The sequence below is a fragment of the Poeciliopsis prolifica genome, unplaced genomic scaffold, assembly GCF_027474105.1.
Source record: "Poeciliopsis prolifica strain line A6 unplaced genomic scaffold, Auburn_PproV2 SCAFFOLD048, whole genome shotgun sequence".
Classification (NCBI taxonomy): Eukaryota; Metazoa; Chordata; class Actinopteri; order Cyprinodontiformes; family Poeciliidae; genus Poeciliopsis; species Poeciliopsis prolifica.
The window spans coordinates 640,170-654,764 of NW_026562423.1; the positions used below are offsets into that span (position 1 = coordinate 640,170).

The following is a 14,595-nucleotide window of genomic DNA, read 5'->3' on the forward strand; positions in this document are numbered from 1 at the left end:
ATACACTTTTCTGAGATTTGGTTACGGAGGTAATGGGTCTAGAATCAAAATAGAGATAACATTCTCCTCAGGGACACTCCCACTGATTCTGGTAGATCTCAAGGTTTTCCAAAACCAGAATAGAAATGTAGCTTTCTTCTGGTTTGACATGGAAAAGCTGCAGCTCTACTCAAGATATCATCATCCCATCTCTGATCCATGAGACGCATACAGACCAGACAGCCAATCTCTCCTGACACTCCATGTGACATACCAGGAGGATAAAGATCGGGTTCACTGTTAGACAGCCAGGACAGAAACCACACTGCTCCTGAAGAGGCTCACTGGGAATTATTGTCTTCAGTTCTTGTCTTCAGTACAATTGAAGGTTGGAACACACTCTCTGGTGCCATTTCTTTTTTAAGGGACCAACATCCCAATCCGCCACTCCACAGACAACTGACTAGTCTTCCATAAAACTTTGAACAGGCTTGTTAACCACAACAGTCCAACAGAGTCTGGAAATTTGAGCATCTTGAATTGAGTGCGCTCTTCCTGCTGAGGAACATTTTAAACTCTTCAAACCCGGAAGGTGACACACTCACCTTCCGATTGCAACACGTCTGTCTCCATGACAGACATGGTGACTTGACTGAGACTGACTTGACTTGATAGACTCTACAATATCTTGAGTCTGCAATCCCCATACTCCAACAATACAAACACCAATTGGTGGCATCTCTCTTCCTCGTCTAAGTCAGAATCGATTGGTTTTTCCAGAAGTTACACGAGGCCAACTCAGACTCTCTCTTCGTAGCTTCTCTGAATTCTTCCCATGCCTGAGTTTTTGCTTCTGCTGTCTTTCAAAGGAAGTGTCATAACAATACCTGCCTCATTCCAAACAAAACTATCTTGTAGGTGAAAGTGAAGGTTTGACAACTGTGAATCACTCTGCTGCAAAGAGGAATGAAAATATCAGCACCTTTTCAACCTTTTAAATACCCCGAGTAAGGTTTTTCTCTGCATGCCGAAAAAATACATTCCCCCCGAGCAAGAATCTCACAGCTTCAATCAACTACCTGAAATTGATGAGATTTCGCCGAAAGTTGCGTTTTAGATAAAAAAATTCTAATTCAGTATATAAATTGGGACATTTCCTAAGATACACAATGCCCCGTAACCTGGATCTGCCTTCCAATATCTGCTTTAATGTGTTGTATTATCAGCAGGGAGATGAGTACCACTGACAGAAGCTGATTTTAATAGGAAGCAGCTATTTTTGTAAGTTCTCCACCAGCTTTTTCCTCTTCAGTTAATCACCAACATATCCTCTTTTTCTCTCTTGGGCTTCCACTGTGTCTCAATTTCTCCCCCCAATTTTTTGTTCTCACACCCGGTTTAGTTCTGACTCCCTGTTTTTATTTATACCTCATTCTCTTCATCTTACCTTGTCGTACCCCTCACTGAAGGGTTAGCCAGCTGTCGCTGTTTGCCAGTGCTCTCCTTCAACATATAATCATGTACTGCAAACAGTCGATTGCGCCTTTTGGCTGCAGGTGCATCTATGTCAGAATATGTTCCTGCAACAGGTTTCTCGAGTTTCATTTGATCCTTCACCTCTGTTCAGAAGTAGTGATTCTTGCACCTTGTTTTGCATAATCAAAAAAAGATGGGCCAATCATTGTGCTGTGTATACTCGATCAATTTTTGTCATTTGCATGTAAATAAAGAAATGCATTTCGATCAAACTATTTAAATTTTAAATATAATCAAAATATTTGTTCAAATAAAGCAGTAGGTTAAAAGTAATTATGGCTCGAAAATAGATTATTCATAATTACTTGCCTTGGATCAAGAATGGTGCCAAATCAGCAAGGGCTCATGCTCAACGTTGCTTCATCTTCTCACACAAGCTTCCAACAGTGTGGCTTTGGCTGTACCAACACCATGATCCGCGCTTGCTTGCCTCTCCAAAAGCCACTTGAGTTCAATGATGGCTGGGATGACATCTGCTGTTGTAGCTGTTGACAAACTGATCTCATTTATGAGTAACTCAAAAGGTGTGAGGATGGTCAGCACATTGTCCAGTCGCTCCCACTGGTATGCAGTGACTGTGGCTGGTAACTGGTGCCTCCTGGCAGCATACGCGCCAATAGGACGTCTCTGATCCAGCAGCGACAGCAGCATGTAGACCGTGCTGTTCCACCTCATTGAAGCGTCTTGTGGTATTCTTTTCCTTTGCTGTCCCAACTGTGTTTGTATGATGTAGGGTTGGGAAATGAATGCTTAAAATATCCAACAATTCTCCTTCGTGTTGCAACAATGTCTGTGATTCTGCAATAGATCTCCGTCGTTTCCAACGGGTTGCAGTGTGTGTGCCAGGCAGGGTAAACTTTTCCAAGTTAGCGTCATCCAATGTTTTGTTTTGCGTTAACCTGCAAAACAACACAAACTCTTGCATGATGGATTTCCCAAAGATCCAACATTGCCTTAAACTCTGCTGATAGATTAGCAGCAGTGTGAGACCTCAACATTTTCTTACACTGCAGAAGTACTTGATGACGTTCCAACTGTTGGTCAATCCACTGCCCACAACATGCACATTAAGCTTACATCAGAAATTCAGTTGTGTGTCATAAAGCAGAGTGTCTGCATCTTAACAAGGTCTCTATGGTCTTTCTAAAAGAAAGAAGCCCAGAGAATCATAGATCCTCCTCTATATTAAGAGAGGATGAGGTGCTTTTCCACAAATGAATCCTTTGTCTTGGAACAGACCGCCCAGTTTGGATGTAGAAAGCATCTCTTGGTTGTTATGAAGCCTTGCTGCAACTGGTCACCACCATCCTCCTCAAGATGGTGGCAACATACAGTAAATTTGGGTCCTTGTCCAGCCAATTAGTCAGTAAGTGAAAATGATGGACCTCTGTGTCGAGCCATATTTGTCTCCCAGGAAGATATAAAGTCATGGGTTACTAATGAGAAGATCTCAATTTGACCTCACACATTTCAATACAAGCCTGCAAGGTTTATGTATTTTGGAAGGTTTTTTTTTTTTTTTTTTTTTTTTTGTAATTTGAAAGGTTTATATATTTTTTTATTTATGTATTTTTGGTAGATCTTCACCAGGGCTGCCAACTAATTTTGCAGTTTTAATAATGACCTAAGTTTCTCAAAAGTGCCATGTCTTTTTTTTTTTTTGCTCATCTGCAAAGTTGACAATCATTTCAAAGTCATGGTGAGCTCAGACAGCAGAGATTTAGTACTTCAGGGAGTGACTTTCAGTAACTCTACCCTCAACATGTTACAGTGACAAATCAGAGAAAGACAATCATGTGAGGACATTATCTACTGCTCCTAATAACTGAATGTTAGCACTGTAGTAATTTATGACTGACTTACAGAACAATTGGTTTGATTAGCTCTCCGTACTCTGCTCTTACTGAGCGTCTGGACCGATGCTCCCTCCCAATTAAAAGCCCGAGGTTGTAGCTGCTCGGGCTGAACCAGTCGATTATTGATGCTGCCATCGTGATGAACCCGCTCCAATTTTGTTCGCCCATCATATCCATTCTCCATCGTGCACTAATCCCATATCAAATCAGTCACACAAACAGAGCATTAAAATCCAATGAAATGGACTCCCCCCCCAAAAAAGATGATTGAAAATGTAAGTTTTTTTTGTTTCTGTTTTATGTCTGCCTGTCATAGTCATTGATGCAGAGTGGGATTCCTGCCATGAGTTACGCCTCATAAGATATTCATTCTTCCATGTTCACAAAAAAAACATCCCTTTTTGTTATCAGTCTCTAGTCTGAATCCCCTTAACTATTACACAATTCATATTTAAAAACGAATGAAACCAAAATCTGCTCACATTTCTGTTACTCTCAAGCAGGCAGTTTGGCTGTCGTGAGGTAATGTTACACGCAAAGTCCCATATTACTCTATGACACAGCCAGTCTGCTCCCTTAAACTAGTCCACATTTTTATCATTAAAATTCATCTGAAAAATGAATCAAAACTTGAAAATATTTTGAATGTTCTGTGTTGCTCTAATTAGTTAATTAAATTGGTGAAGGTTCTCCTACTGAGAAGAGTTGGAAGGATTTTTCCCTGTCAATACCTTTCCATATTTTGATGGCTTAATTTACAAATGTCAAGTAAAAACTAAGTTGATGACATCATCTTTAAAATCACCTGAAGCTGTAACTGATACAAAGGTGGATCAACAAAGTGTTAAGCAAAGATTTTGAATAAAGGTCACTTCAAGGGTTTCAAAGCACTCAAAAACTTTTCTCCACATTGTCATAGTGGGATATTTGTGCATAGAATTTTTAGGAAAGATATTAATTTAATACCGTTTGGAATAAAGATGTGAAAAAAAAAAACAGAACTCTCTGAATACTTTCTGGATGTACTTTGTTGCACATTAAAATCTTTTGGGTTTGACAGTGCCGTCTTCCTCTCCCTGCCTGGGCAAACGTCAGCCATCACCTCGTCCACCATCAAAGTCGCCGCAGTAACAGCACGAACCACCAAAACCTGACTGCTCCTTTCACACCATAAAGCCTAACAAACATGAGGAAGGAGACAAAGCTTAAGGCAAACGTGGGAAACGTTTGGTTCTAGCCGCAGCTCCAGATCTGATTGGCTCTTCTAGGGAACAAACAGGAAGAGAGTCCTTGTTGTTTAACCTTCAAAATGCTGTGAGAATCGTTTCTATTCTTTGAACAACCACAAGCTGTGCTTAGAATCCGTGTTCAAAGATGCCTGTCGGGTTTTATTAAGAGGTCCACTTGACAAACTGTCTCCACTCACATTTCAATGAAAGTGCAGCCAAAAACAAGCCAAAAGTATCAAACGAAAACAACCACAACCACCAGAAGAATAGATGCTTAAAAAAAACTGAAAATGTATTGAAGTCTCCGTAATCTTTTAAACTCTTCTTAGCCATTTTCGTTGGCTCTCGTTGACTTTTTTTTTCATTTTGAAAACACTGATTGTGGACAGATTGGTAAAGCTGTTTGTTACAGTTCAGTGAGGCTGATGTGTTTTGATTTCTTTGTCCTTTCAGAGAACGTGGTTCCTCTCACCGTTCCAGTGTTCACTCCAAATCCCAGCAGTCGCCCCTGGCTTCACCTCTGGCTACTGGCAAGATGGCATTTTTTTATGTTTTTATCAAATTGTTTATCTGTTGTTTTGTTAAATGAGGAAAGCAGCCCAGAGGGTGGAAAAGTCAGCGTTAGTTAAATAAAATAATTCCCTTCTCACCCACCGCGGGTGGTTCTTATCCTCTGAGCTCGGGTCTTCTACCAGAGGCCTGGGAGCTTGAGGGTCCTGCACAGTATCTTGGCTGTGCCAAGAACTATATATATATATATATATATATATATATATATATATATATATATATATATATATATATATATATATATATAAACATAACTTTCCAAAATTACATTAAAATTTTTTTTATAATTTCACGTGGGGTCAATAATTGGACCAATCAGAGTAAGAAATTCATGAGGTCCAAATGAGCCCATCTCTAAAGAGCAGGTTAAAAACTTTTGAAATAATTTTTCAAGACGATTAGGAATGAAATTTAAAACCTAAAATATGTTTCCACAGAAATGTATGAACCTAGTCGAGCCAATTGACAATAAATTTGCACTCACCCATGCTAGCCACAGAACAGCTAGTAAGCTAGCAAATCTCACAGACAGTGTTTGGATTCAAGATACTGTAGTTTATTATTATTAACTTCAATGACATTTTCCCTCCTTTACTTGATTAATAAAAATCCACTTTCAGGTAGTTGTCTTCAGTAAGTTCTTAGTTTTGGCGCCCTCTTGTGGCTGAAGTTAAATAAAGTTTAGTTTTTTCTTTTTAGAAGCCCTTATATGGACGATTCACTAAATAATTATGTCATGGAAAAGAACACAAGCAAACATATTGGTGTTTTATTTTATGTTTATTTTTTATTTTTTCAACTTTTTTTTTTCTTTATAAAATGACAAGGACCAAGTGTTGTAGAAGCCCCCTCACTATGTTCCCCCAAAGCCGGCTCACTCGACTCTAAAGCAACCAGCAAAGAAAAATAGTCTTATGAACAATTGATATAATATACACCCCATATACAGCAATACATAGTGGTCTACCATAATGTTACCAATAATACACAGCCTCCACTAAGGCTTCAGTTCAAATGGTTGCCACTGATATGGTTCAATTCAACAGCAACCGACAACCAGTGATGATTGTTTCTTTGACTAGTGTGGGCGGGGATCAGGTTGCCATGTTGGGGAGACGAGGTCAGCTACAGCTGCCTTTTGTTGTACGTCCCATCAGCTGATCAGAAACGCACCGGACTGGCCGTTCGGTGCTCAGATTCAGCCGCTGACCCATCCGTCCCGTTAAACCAATCAGATTCAGCATAAGTGCAAAGTTTAAGGAGGCACTGACACACTCTGCCGCCGCTTTAAAAGGTTAAAAGGCGGCGTAAACGTTCCTCGTCTTCGTTCTTGATCTGTCGTGCTTCCGACGGATTCATTCGAACTGGGTTTACAATCAAGGTCCGGACACAGGAAGTCATTTTTTTTGTTTTGTTTTGTTTGTTTTTTTAGCCTGGCTCTAACCAGTCAGCTGCTCAAAATTCCCACAGAATTTAAATTCAGAAAAAGTTTCCACCCTCGCTTCCTTTCTATGAATTCAACTTCTATGTTAGTTGCATATTTCATCTCCGCTCACATTCAGTAACAGCCAGCGACAAACCTTGTGTGGTTGTGTGTGTTTGTGTGTGCGTGCTTTTGCATGTGCCAGTGGCGGAAACCGCGTATAGAGACGTGTGCGTGACATAAAGTCGGAGCCTGTACACAGTGTGGGCGGCGGCCTGGCGCCCCCGCCTGGACGGGCGGCTACAGACACGACTCCCAGTGCAGCTGCAGGTCCGTGCTGTCCAGGAAGTCGGCCGAGAAGACGCTGGGTGGCGTGTGCGGCGCCAGCGGCGTCAGACTCGTCCCCCCGTCTCGGTCGCACGCCGCTCCGCCCCCGCTGGTTCCCCCGTTCTGCACACCACCACTGCCCCCGTTGCCCATGGAGATGTCCAGCCAGTCCATGCTGTCGAGAGTGGGGTCGCCAAAGTCCAGCCCCGCCGAGTGGTGGGAGAAGCTCAAGTCGGACGTGTCCATGGGGGACGGGGGGTGGTCCAGGATGCTGGGCGTGCTCAGCATCTGGCTGTGCAGGTCGTCGATCAGCGTCAGGCCAGCACCGTCGGGCTCCATGCCCAGCAACGGCGCCCCCGTGGTGCTCTCCAGGAAGTCCTCCAGGCGCCCGCTGCCGCTGCCAGGCTCTCCCCCACGCAGCTGAGAGGAGAGGGGCTCTGTGGGCGTGGGTGGGGACAGGTGGAGGGGGGATGCGGGGATGGAAGGGGACGGCGGGTCGGAGTGGAGGGGTGCGAGGGAAGGGTCCGGGTTGGCCTTGAAGCCTGGGATTTCTGAAGGAAAACAGAAAGATAATCATCATGAGCGTCCTCTCGGGTTCAGCAGAGACAGTTTTCTCTCTTTCTGCAGGTGTAGAAGCAGACCTCCAGGGTGGTGCGTATTCTCTGTATGCTTCTTCCACTTCTCTACTCTCATCTCTGTCTTTCTAGTTGTACCTTTTCCCCAGCTTTCACCTTTTTTCAGCCTCCGTGTTCATTTAATTTGAAATAAACTAGGGCTTTCACCCCTCCACTCCGACCCGCCGTCCCCATCGCGTTAGTCCTGCTTTAATTTACATTCTTCTGACCCGGTTCATTTTCTTAATGCACAGGTTTCTTCTGTACTTTAACAACATCGTCTGTGCTGCAATTTGGACAGTATTTTTTTCTCTGCTTCAGCTGTTTCTCTATGGGGCTGATTTTCTATTTCTTAAAGCAGATCCACATTCAACCTTTCTTTGTGGCACTCAGAGAACAAGAAGTCCCCCAAAATTATTTTACTGTTGTAGACAAAACAACGTAGCAAAGCATGATTTTATATGTAGCTATTCATGAATGAAGCAACATTAACTGCTATGAACAAATGGAATGTCCTACATGTTAAATACCATTTTAATCACTAGACAGCCCTAATAAATAATATTTAGAACTCATTAACACCTCGACGCTTGTGCCACACTGCTGGACGGGACATGGAAAAAAACAAAACAACAAAAAACCCAGACAGTTACCTCCACTCTTGAGCAGGATGTCAAACAAATCGTCCATCTGCTGGCTGTTCACACCGTTCTCCTGCAAACAAACACAAAGCCGTTAAACGGCTACAGAAAAACAAAATAACGCAGTTCAAGGTTTGGACCTTTATGGGAAGTGGAGTTTGGAATTAGTTGAACAACAATAGTGCCTTGTCACATCAAGCCACAAATTTGACTGCAGTTTTCTGAGATTCTGTGTGAAAGAAAAACGCAAAGGAAAAAAAAAGGTTTTCAAACCTCTTCACAAATACAAATGTGAACGATGTGGCACAAATTGCATTCAGACCCCTTAGCAAATACTTGAGTATTGTTCATATTTGCAAAATCCCAAAATAGCAATACAATTTGCCTGACATGAGCTTAGGAGTTATATGTAAAGCATAATGCACACACAGCTTGTATTATTCCAATGTGCAACAGTCATGCAGCCCTCCTACAACGTATTTACTCCATGGTGTTGAATATAAATACACACCACACTTATCAGATTATTATTCTGAAAAGTTTTTAGCTGCTTTGTGATGAAATCTTGCACAAAACCAGATAACATGGAAAGGTTTAAGGAGTATGAATACGTTTGCAAGGCACAGCAACTGTCAGGGTTGCAGTTAGAGGCCTAACCAAACCAAAACAATTTTTAAAAAATCCAATTGTTAATCACCATATGCATGTTGCATGACTCTGCTGGTGCACACATGGCCGTGGGACCCATTCCAAGAGCTGAAGAGCTCGTCTGTCTGAACTGGTGCCCATCTGACACCAGTCGTTCAGCCACAGACAAATATTAATAAATTAATCAACAGCTTTGAGTGTATTTGCATGACATAACTGATGAAATAATGAAAAAAAAAAACCCTCATATTTCTATCAAACATCTTAAAACTGATAGACATTTGTTTTCTTCCTGCAGATATTTTATATTTAAAACGATAACCAGAGCGACTGAGGAAACAAGACAATAAAGAAAGCAGAAGTAAATCTGCCAAACGAAGAGGAAAAAATGAAAACAAGCAACAGATGAGCTGTAGGTTGGTATTATTTGTGCGTCCAGAGGCGAGTCTCAACTCACATAACACTCCAAGGAAGTGAAAAATGCAGATGGAGATCAACAAACATTGCAACACGGATGGAAAGAAAAGACATGCCGAGGGACATACTTTAGAGCGCTGAGGAGGGAGGGAGGCGTTTTGTTTGGGGGAGGGAGGGGTGAACAGTGTGTGCCGGTCGTAAGGCGGACACATCTCCTCTTTCCGCTGGGGGCGGGGCGACGAAAAGACAAGAGGAAACAAGGGAAAAATAAAACTTTACAGAGTGAAGAGAGCCACTGAGAGCCAGAGCCTGCATGCTGACGGGGTCTCTGCTGCAAAGAGAGGGTGGGGGTCGAAAAGAGAGGAGGGGGGGCGTTACCTTCAGGGAGGACATCAGGTTACTTTGGCTTTCAGTGTCGGGCATGTCATCGAAGAACGGCTGCAGGCTGGGCGGGGCCGTGTGGGGCAGGCTCGGCTGAGGCGACCCGTTGGTGTCTAAGTGCAAGGCTGCCTTCTGTCCCTGAGGGGGCGCAGCAGAGACTTAGTATAACACTGAGAAGAAGAACCTTGTTTCTATGGCTGCGCTGTATTTAAGGAAAATATTTTACTCCAGCAATCCAATTGCTTCAGTAATCACTCTGTGAATTATTCTGATAATTACCATAACCGATTAGTCAAGTAAAAAAAAAAAAGAAGCAAATTCTGCAGATTCTTTTTTATCTAATCACTTAAGATCATTTTGTCCCATATTAGAAATACGTAAAAAATACACATTAATGACTCATTTCCTGTTATAAATAAGGAAATTAACATTTTACTGCCCAAATTTGCAATAGTGTAGCATTCCTTTAATGAACGCTTGATTATTTGTAGCAAAGGAAGCCATCATCAACATGTGAAAGACATGATTTACATGTTTTTCAATGTGACGCTTATTTCACAATTTTTTGGACAATTTTAGAAATAGATAGCAAAAGGTGCTTAACAGGTTTTTCTTTTTCCTTTATCTGAATTTGTACCATGCATAACTAAATCTACGGCACTTCAGGAGTACAATTTTTTTTTCTTCCATCTTAAATGCAAGATACATACATTTTTTGTAAAGTTTTTGCTTAATTACTGCTGGGCATGATGTTCTATCAGCAGTTGGACTTTTTTAATAGTCTGTAGTTAACGAATAATCAATTAACTAAATTAGTTGTGGGTTCAGCCTTAATATATATATAAATATATAAGAATAAAACTCCAATCCCACAAACATACAGTTTGAGTGGATTTGATCTGTATCATACATCTGTTTCAATTGTTACAATTAGTAACAAAATTTTTTGATGAAATTTAAATGTTTTTGCAGCATAACTGAATTTTAATTTCACCAGCGCTGACACCTAGTGGCAGATTATAGCACTGCATAAACAACAGATGGTCCCTTATTTTATTTCTTTAGATCTCTTGTCAGACACTAAAACAATAGAAATCATTTCTCCTATAAGCAGAGATATTCATCTGACCTTTTTGTCCGGTTGGCTCACAGGCTCAGCTACTGGCTGCTGTTTTGATTGGCTGTCGGTGCTGGGGAGTTTACTTGGACTGGACTGTAGTCTCTGTGAAGTGACGGACAGATGTGAGCCTTGTCGTTTCATGAAGAAGATGCTGCGGCTCGCTCTATGGTGCCCTGTTACCTGCAGGGTGATGCGTCCGTTGATTTTGGCCAATGAGGACACGCCGTTCTGCCTGTCTCTGGAGTGACCGGTCAGAGCAATCAGGTAGTGGTTGCCGTTGCTGTCGGTGACCAGCGTGGGCACGCCGTTGGCCTTGAGGTCCAAAGCGATGGCTTGGGTTTGGAGTGGAGTGCCGTTCTGTTGGTTGATGATGACTGGAGTCACCTTGAAAAGACAAAGATGAAAGGAAAAAAAAAACTAATTCACCTGATATTTATTGACTCCAACCTAGTGACGGAATTTATCGTACCTTTACTGCCAAAAAAACCTCATCATGACAAGGATTTTGATTTATTGTTGATTCTATAACTTTCAATTAACAATATAAATATAAAACAAAACTGACAGTTTTAACAAAAATGTTATTTTTAACATTTTCTCCACCGTTTCATACGAAACTGTGGATAAATACGAGTAATAACAAAAATATGATTGAAGGTCGTACAAATCACAATTTAAGTAGCAAGTGTTCCTAAGAAGCATATTTTAAACGGAAAAGTTTTTCAAGTGTTCCTGGTGACAGCCATAAAGTTACCTAAAAAAAAAAGGATCGAAAAATAAATCAATAACAATATTATATTGTCAGTTTGGCAATAGTTCAGATATTTAAAACAAAAAAGGAATGGATAAATATTGATGTTGACCAATATGAAACGCCTATTCAGTGACATGTTTTCTGCCATATCATCCAGTCCGAAAAGCATTAAATAGTCACATTAATATCACCTAATATCACAATGAAAGTCCTCCAAATAAAAGTCCAGACCCTTCCTACTCAAACCACACCTGTCTCACCTGCTGGGCGCTTGATGTGGTTGACTGCTGCTTGTTTTGCAGCCTCTGCTGCAGCCGCTGCTGCTTCCTCTGGCTCACCGCCGCCTTCTGGTTCTGGATCTGCACCTGAACCTGCTTCAGCTGCACCTGGCTCTTCTGGACCGGGTTCTTCTGCTGAGCTGGAACATCTACTTGCATTTGCTTGACCTGGTTCTGCTGGGCCAGCTTCTGCTGAGCCTGGAGCTGCTTCTGCTGGGTCTGCTGGATGATGAGCTGCTGAAGCTGCTGCTGATGGAGCAGCAGCTGGGCCTCTTTCTTCTTCTGCTGCTGCTGTTTGTGCAGATTGGCCTTCCCCTCTGAGTCTTTCTGCAGCTTGGCCTGCTGCTGCTGCTGCTTCTGCTCGACCTGCTGCAGCTGCAGCCGATGGATTTGCTGCAGTCTCAGCAGGGTTTCCTGGGAGCATTGCATTGGCTGGGCTAGCCTCTTGGCCTGTGCCTCCTCTGTCACCCCCTCCATCCCTTTCTCAGGCTCCGCCTCCTCCTTCACGGTCAGAGCGGCGCCGTTGGGGAGCGCCGGTTGCAGAGTGGACGAAGCTTTTATTAGAGTTTGGAGTTTCGCCTCTGCAGGCGTTCTGCTCTTCTCGCTTCCCTCCTTCTTCACCACCACTGCCCCGGCGGCCATCTTGCCTTGCTCCAGCTGGGACCTCAGGGTCTCCACCAGCCTCTGCTTCTGCCGCAGCATCCTGGTTAGCTCCTCGATTTGCTTGTCCTTCTCCTGCAGCATCTGGTCCTTGTCCAGAGACAATGTTTCCATGGCTCCCGCGGCCAGGGGCTCCTTGGCCGATGACTTGGACATGCTGCAGGAGCTCTGGATCTCCTCCTTGATGACGGCGTAAGGCTGTGGGAGTGACGCCATATTTGTTGGGCGCTGAGGAGAGGGGTGGAGGGTGAGCTGGGTGAGGGGTGAGGTCACCTAAAGGATGGAAGAAAGAAAAAATTGTCAGTAAAGGACAAACAAACTGATACTCTTAGATTAAATCGAAGTCAACCCGTTTCCTCTGGAAGTCGTCTAATAACCAAGTGAAACCAATCGCAGTCTCCTGGCTGATCCCGATTTTTTAAAATCCTGATCTGGCAATTCAGATTTTGGCCAAAATAGATTTTTTTCTGTATGAAAAGTCACTAAATATAGTTGCTAAGACAGTGGCTGATTTTCAGACCTCTGCAGAGGTCACATTTGCCTGCATGAATATAGTCCAATAGTCTAATGCCGACAGACAATCCAAGCCTCACCATTTCCCCAAACATGTCGCCGTTGCAGCTCGTCTCATCGGGACTCAAGCCGGCCAACGAGCGTTCCGAGGGCGTGGGCGACACCGGAGGGCTGGAGCTGGTGCTGCCGAATCGCATGACCCGCCCCGGGACGGCCTGGGCCAGCGAGGACAAAGCCAGCTTAAAGCAGGCGCTGTCTGTCGGCTGGTGGTCGAAGGTGGGGGTTGTGTTAGAAGCCGATGTGGTGGTGTTGGTGTTGGCGGCAGAGACGGAGGCTTGCTGGACTGACTGCGCCACGGCGTTCTTCAAAGCCGCCGTGGTGTTGCCATTTTGCTCTTGGTAGTTGCGGAGCCTCTCGATGAGATCATTCTTGGTTCCCGAGACGGTCAGGCCACGCAATTTCAGTTCCTGTTTCAACTCGGCGACCTGGCAGAGGAGGAACAATGAGGAATATCTCACCGCAGTCAGCTGAATACTGAACATGTGAAGAGAATCAACTGGAATACTCGTAGAAATGTCATTTAAAAGTTGACAAGCTAACCATTGATTTACATCACTGGATTGGATATCATACAACATTTCTTGCAACATACATTTGCATACACAAATTTATGTTGCATTGAGTGAGAAATGTCGGTGGTAAGAAAAATGGTAGAGTAATGCAAAGTCAGAAAATTGGATGCAATGTTGTGATATTGTCTACACTATGATTAATAGATAAAGAATTAAAAATATCACATTTCACTAAGTTTTAATAAATAAATTGAGAAAGTGGGAAGTAGGTCAGTTGTGCTCACTTGACTTTGACAACATGAACATCTGCTGAGCAGTTTGGTTATGACGAACTAATCATTAATCAGCTGTGTTCAGATGGCTGCTTATTAATAATTACAAAATAAACATCAAGTCTGAAAACAAAAAACTGTGACAGCCTAAAGGTTCTGTTTTTAATGTACTTTTTAGTGTGGAAAATGTTTGCCTGTTTTAAGGTGTAATGCACTTTTGGATAGCGGGAGCTGTTGTCAGTCAGTGTCCACAGCAACAGGTCTGTGTGTAGAGTAAAGCTGACAAAGCAAAACGAACATAAGAATACAGTAGTTTTGAACTGCTGTAATTTCTAAAAGTTCAATAAATGACAAACTACGCAAACTGCATCATTTGTTCATAGAACGTTGTGACATTCACAACAGTCATCAAACAAAATATTTCATAACGTATAGGAGTATATCTTTCGATTTTAACAAATTATGACTCCTATTTCAGCAATTGTGTAAAATTAATCTCCAATAGAAATGAAAAATGTTAGTTCTCTCTTACATCTTGAGAAAACTTGCTTATAGATTTACATCTTGGGAGAAAATGTATTTAACATTTTAAAACATTGGCAATTTTCTAAGCTTTAATTGAAGCCATGTTTTAAAGAACAAAGTCAAAAAACAAGCATTTTTGTGGCAGACTCCTGCTCAACCTGCATTGGAACAGTCTGGTTTTGTGGACATGACTCTATGAATAGTAATGGTGCCTTCAGGTGTGCATCACTAGCTCTAGTGGCCAATAGCTGCAGTCCAATCCAGTTCTATACTTCAATAA

General features: G+C 42.5%; 1 protein-coding gene across 7 annotated transcripts in view; it reads right to left on the reverse strand.

The window, feature by feature from the left end:
* Positions 1-5,931: 5,931 nt before the first annotated feature.
* The window catches only part of mrtfab (myocardin related transcription factor Ab), a 48,742-nt gene continuing 40,078 nt past the window's right edge, over positions 5,932-14,595 (reverse strand). For 6 of the 7 annotated variants that reach the window (XM_055057597.1, XM_055057601.1, XM_055057600.1 and 3 more), the window contains 8 exons: positions 13,027-13,431; positions 11,756-12,706; positions 10,922-11,125; positions 10,751-10,843; positions 9,619-9,759; positions 9,369-9,464; positions 8,188-8,248; positions 5,932-7,471 (listed from right to left, as the gene is read on the reverse strand). In XM_055057597.1, the coding sequence (XP_054913572.1) occupies positions 6,894-7,471; positions 8,188-8,248; positions 9,369-9,464; positions 9,619-9,759; positions 10,751-10,843; positions 10,922-11,125; positions 11,756-12,706; positions 13,027-13,431 (2,529 nt within the window). In that variant the 3' untranslated portion in view covers positions 5,932-6,893. The remainder of the gene's footprint in view (positions 7,472-8,187; positions 8,249-9,368; positions 9,465-9,618; positions 9,760-10,750; positions 10,844-10,921; positions 11,126-11,755; positions 12,707-13,026; positions 13,432-14,595) is intronic. The other variant, XM_055057599.1, reaches the window with a different exon arrangement.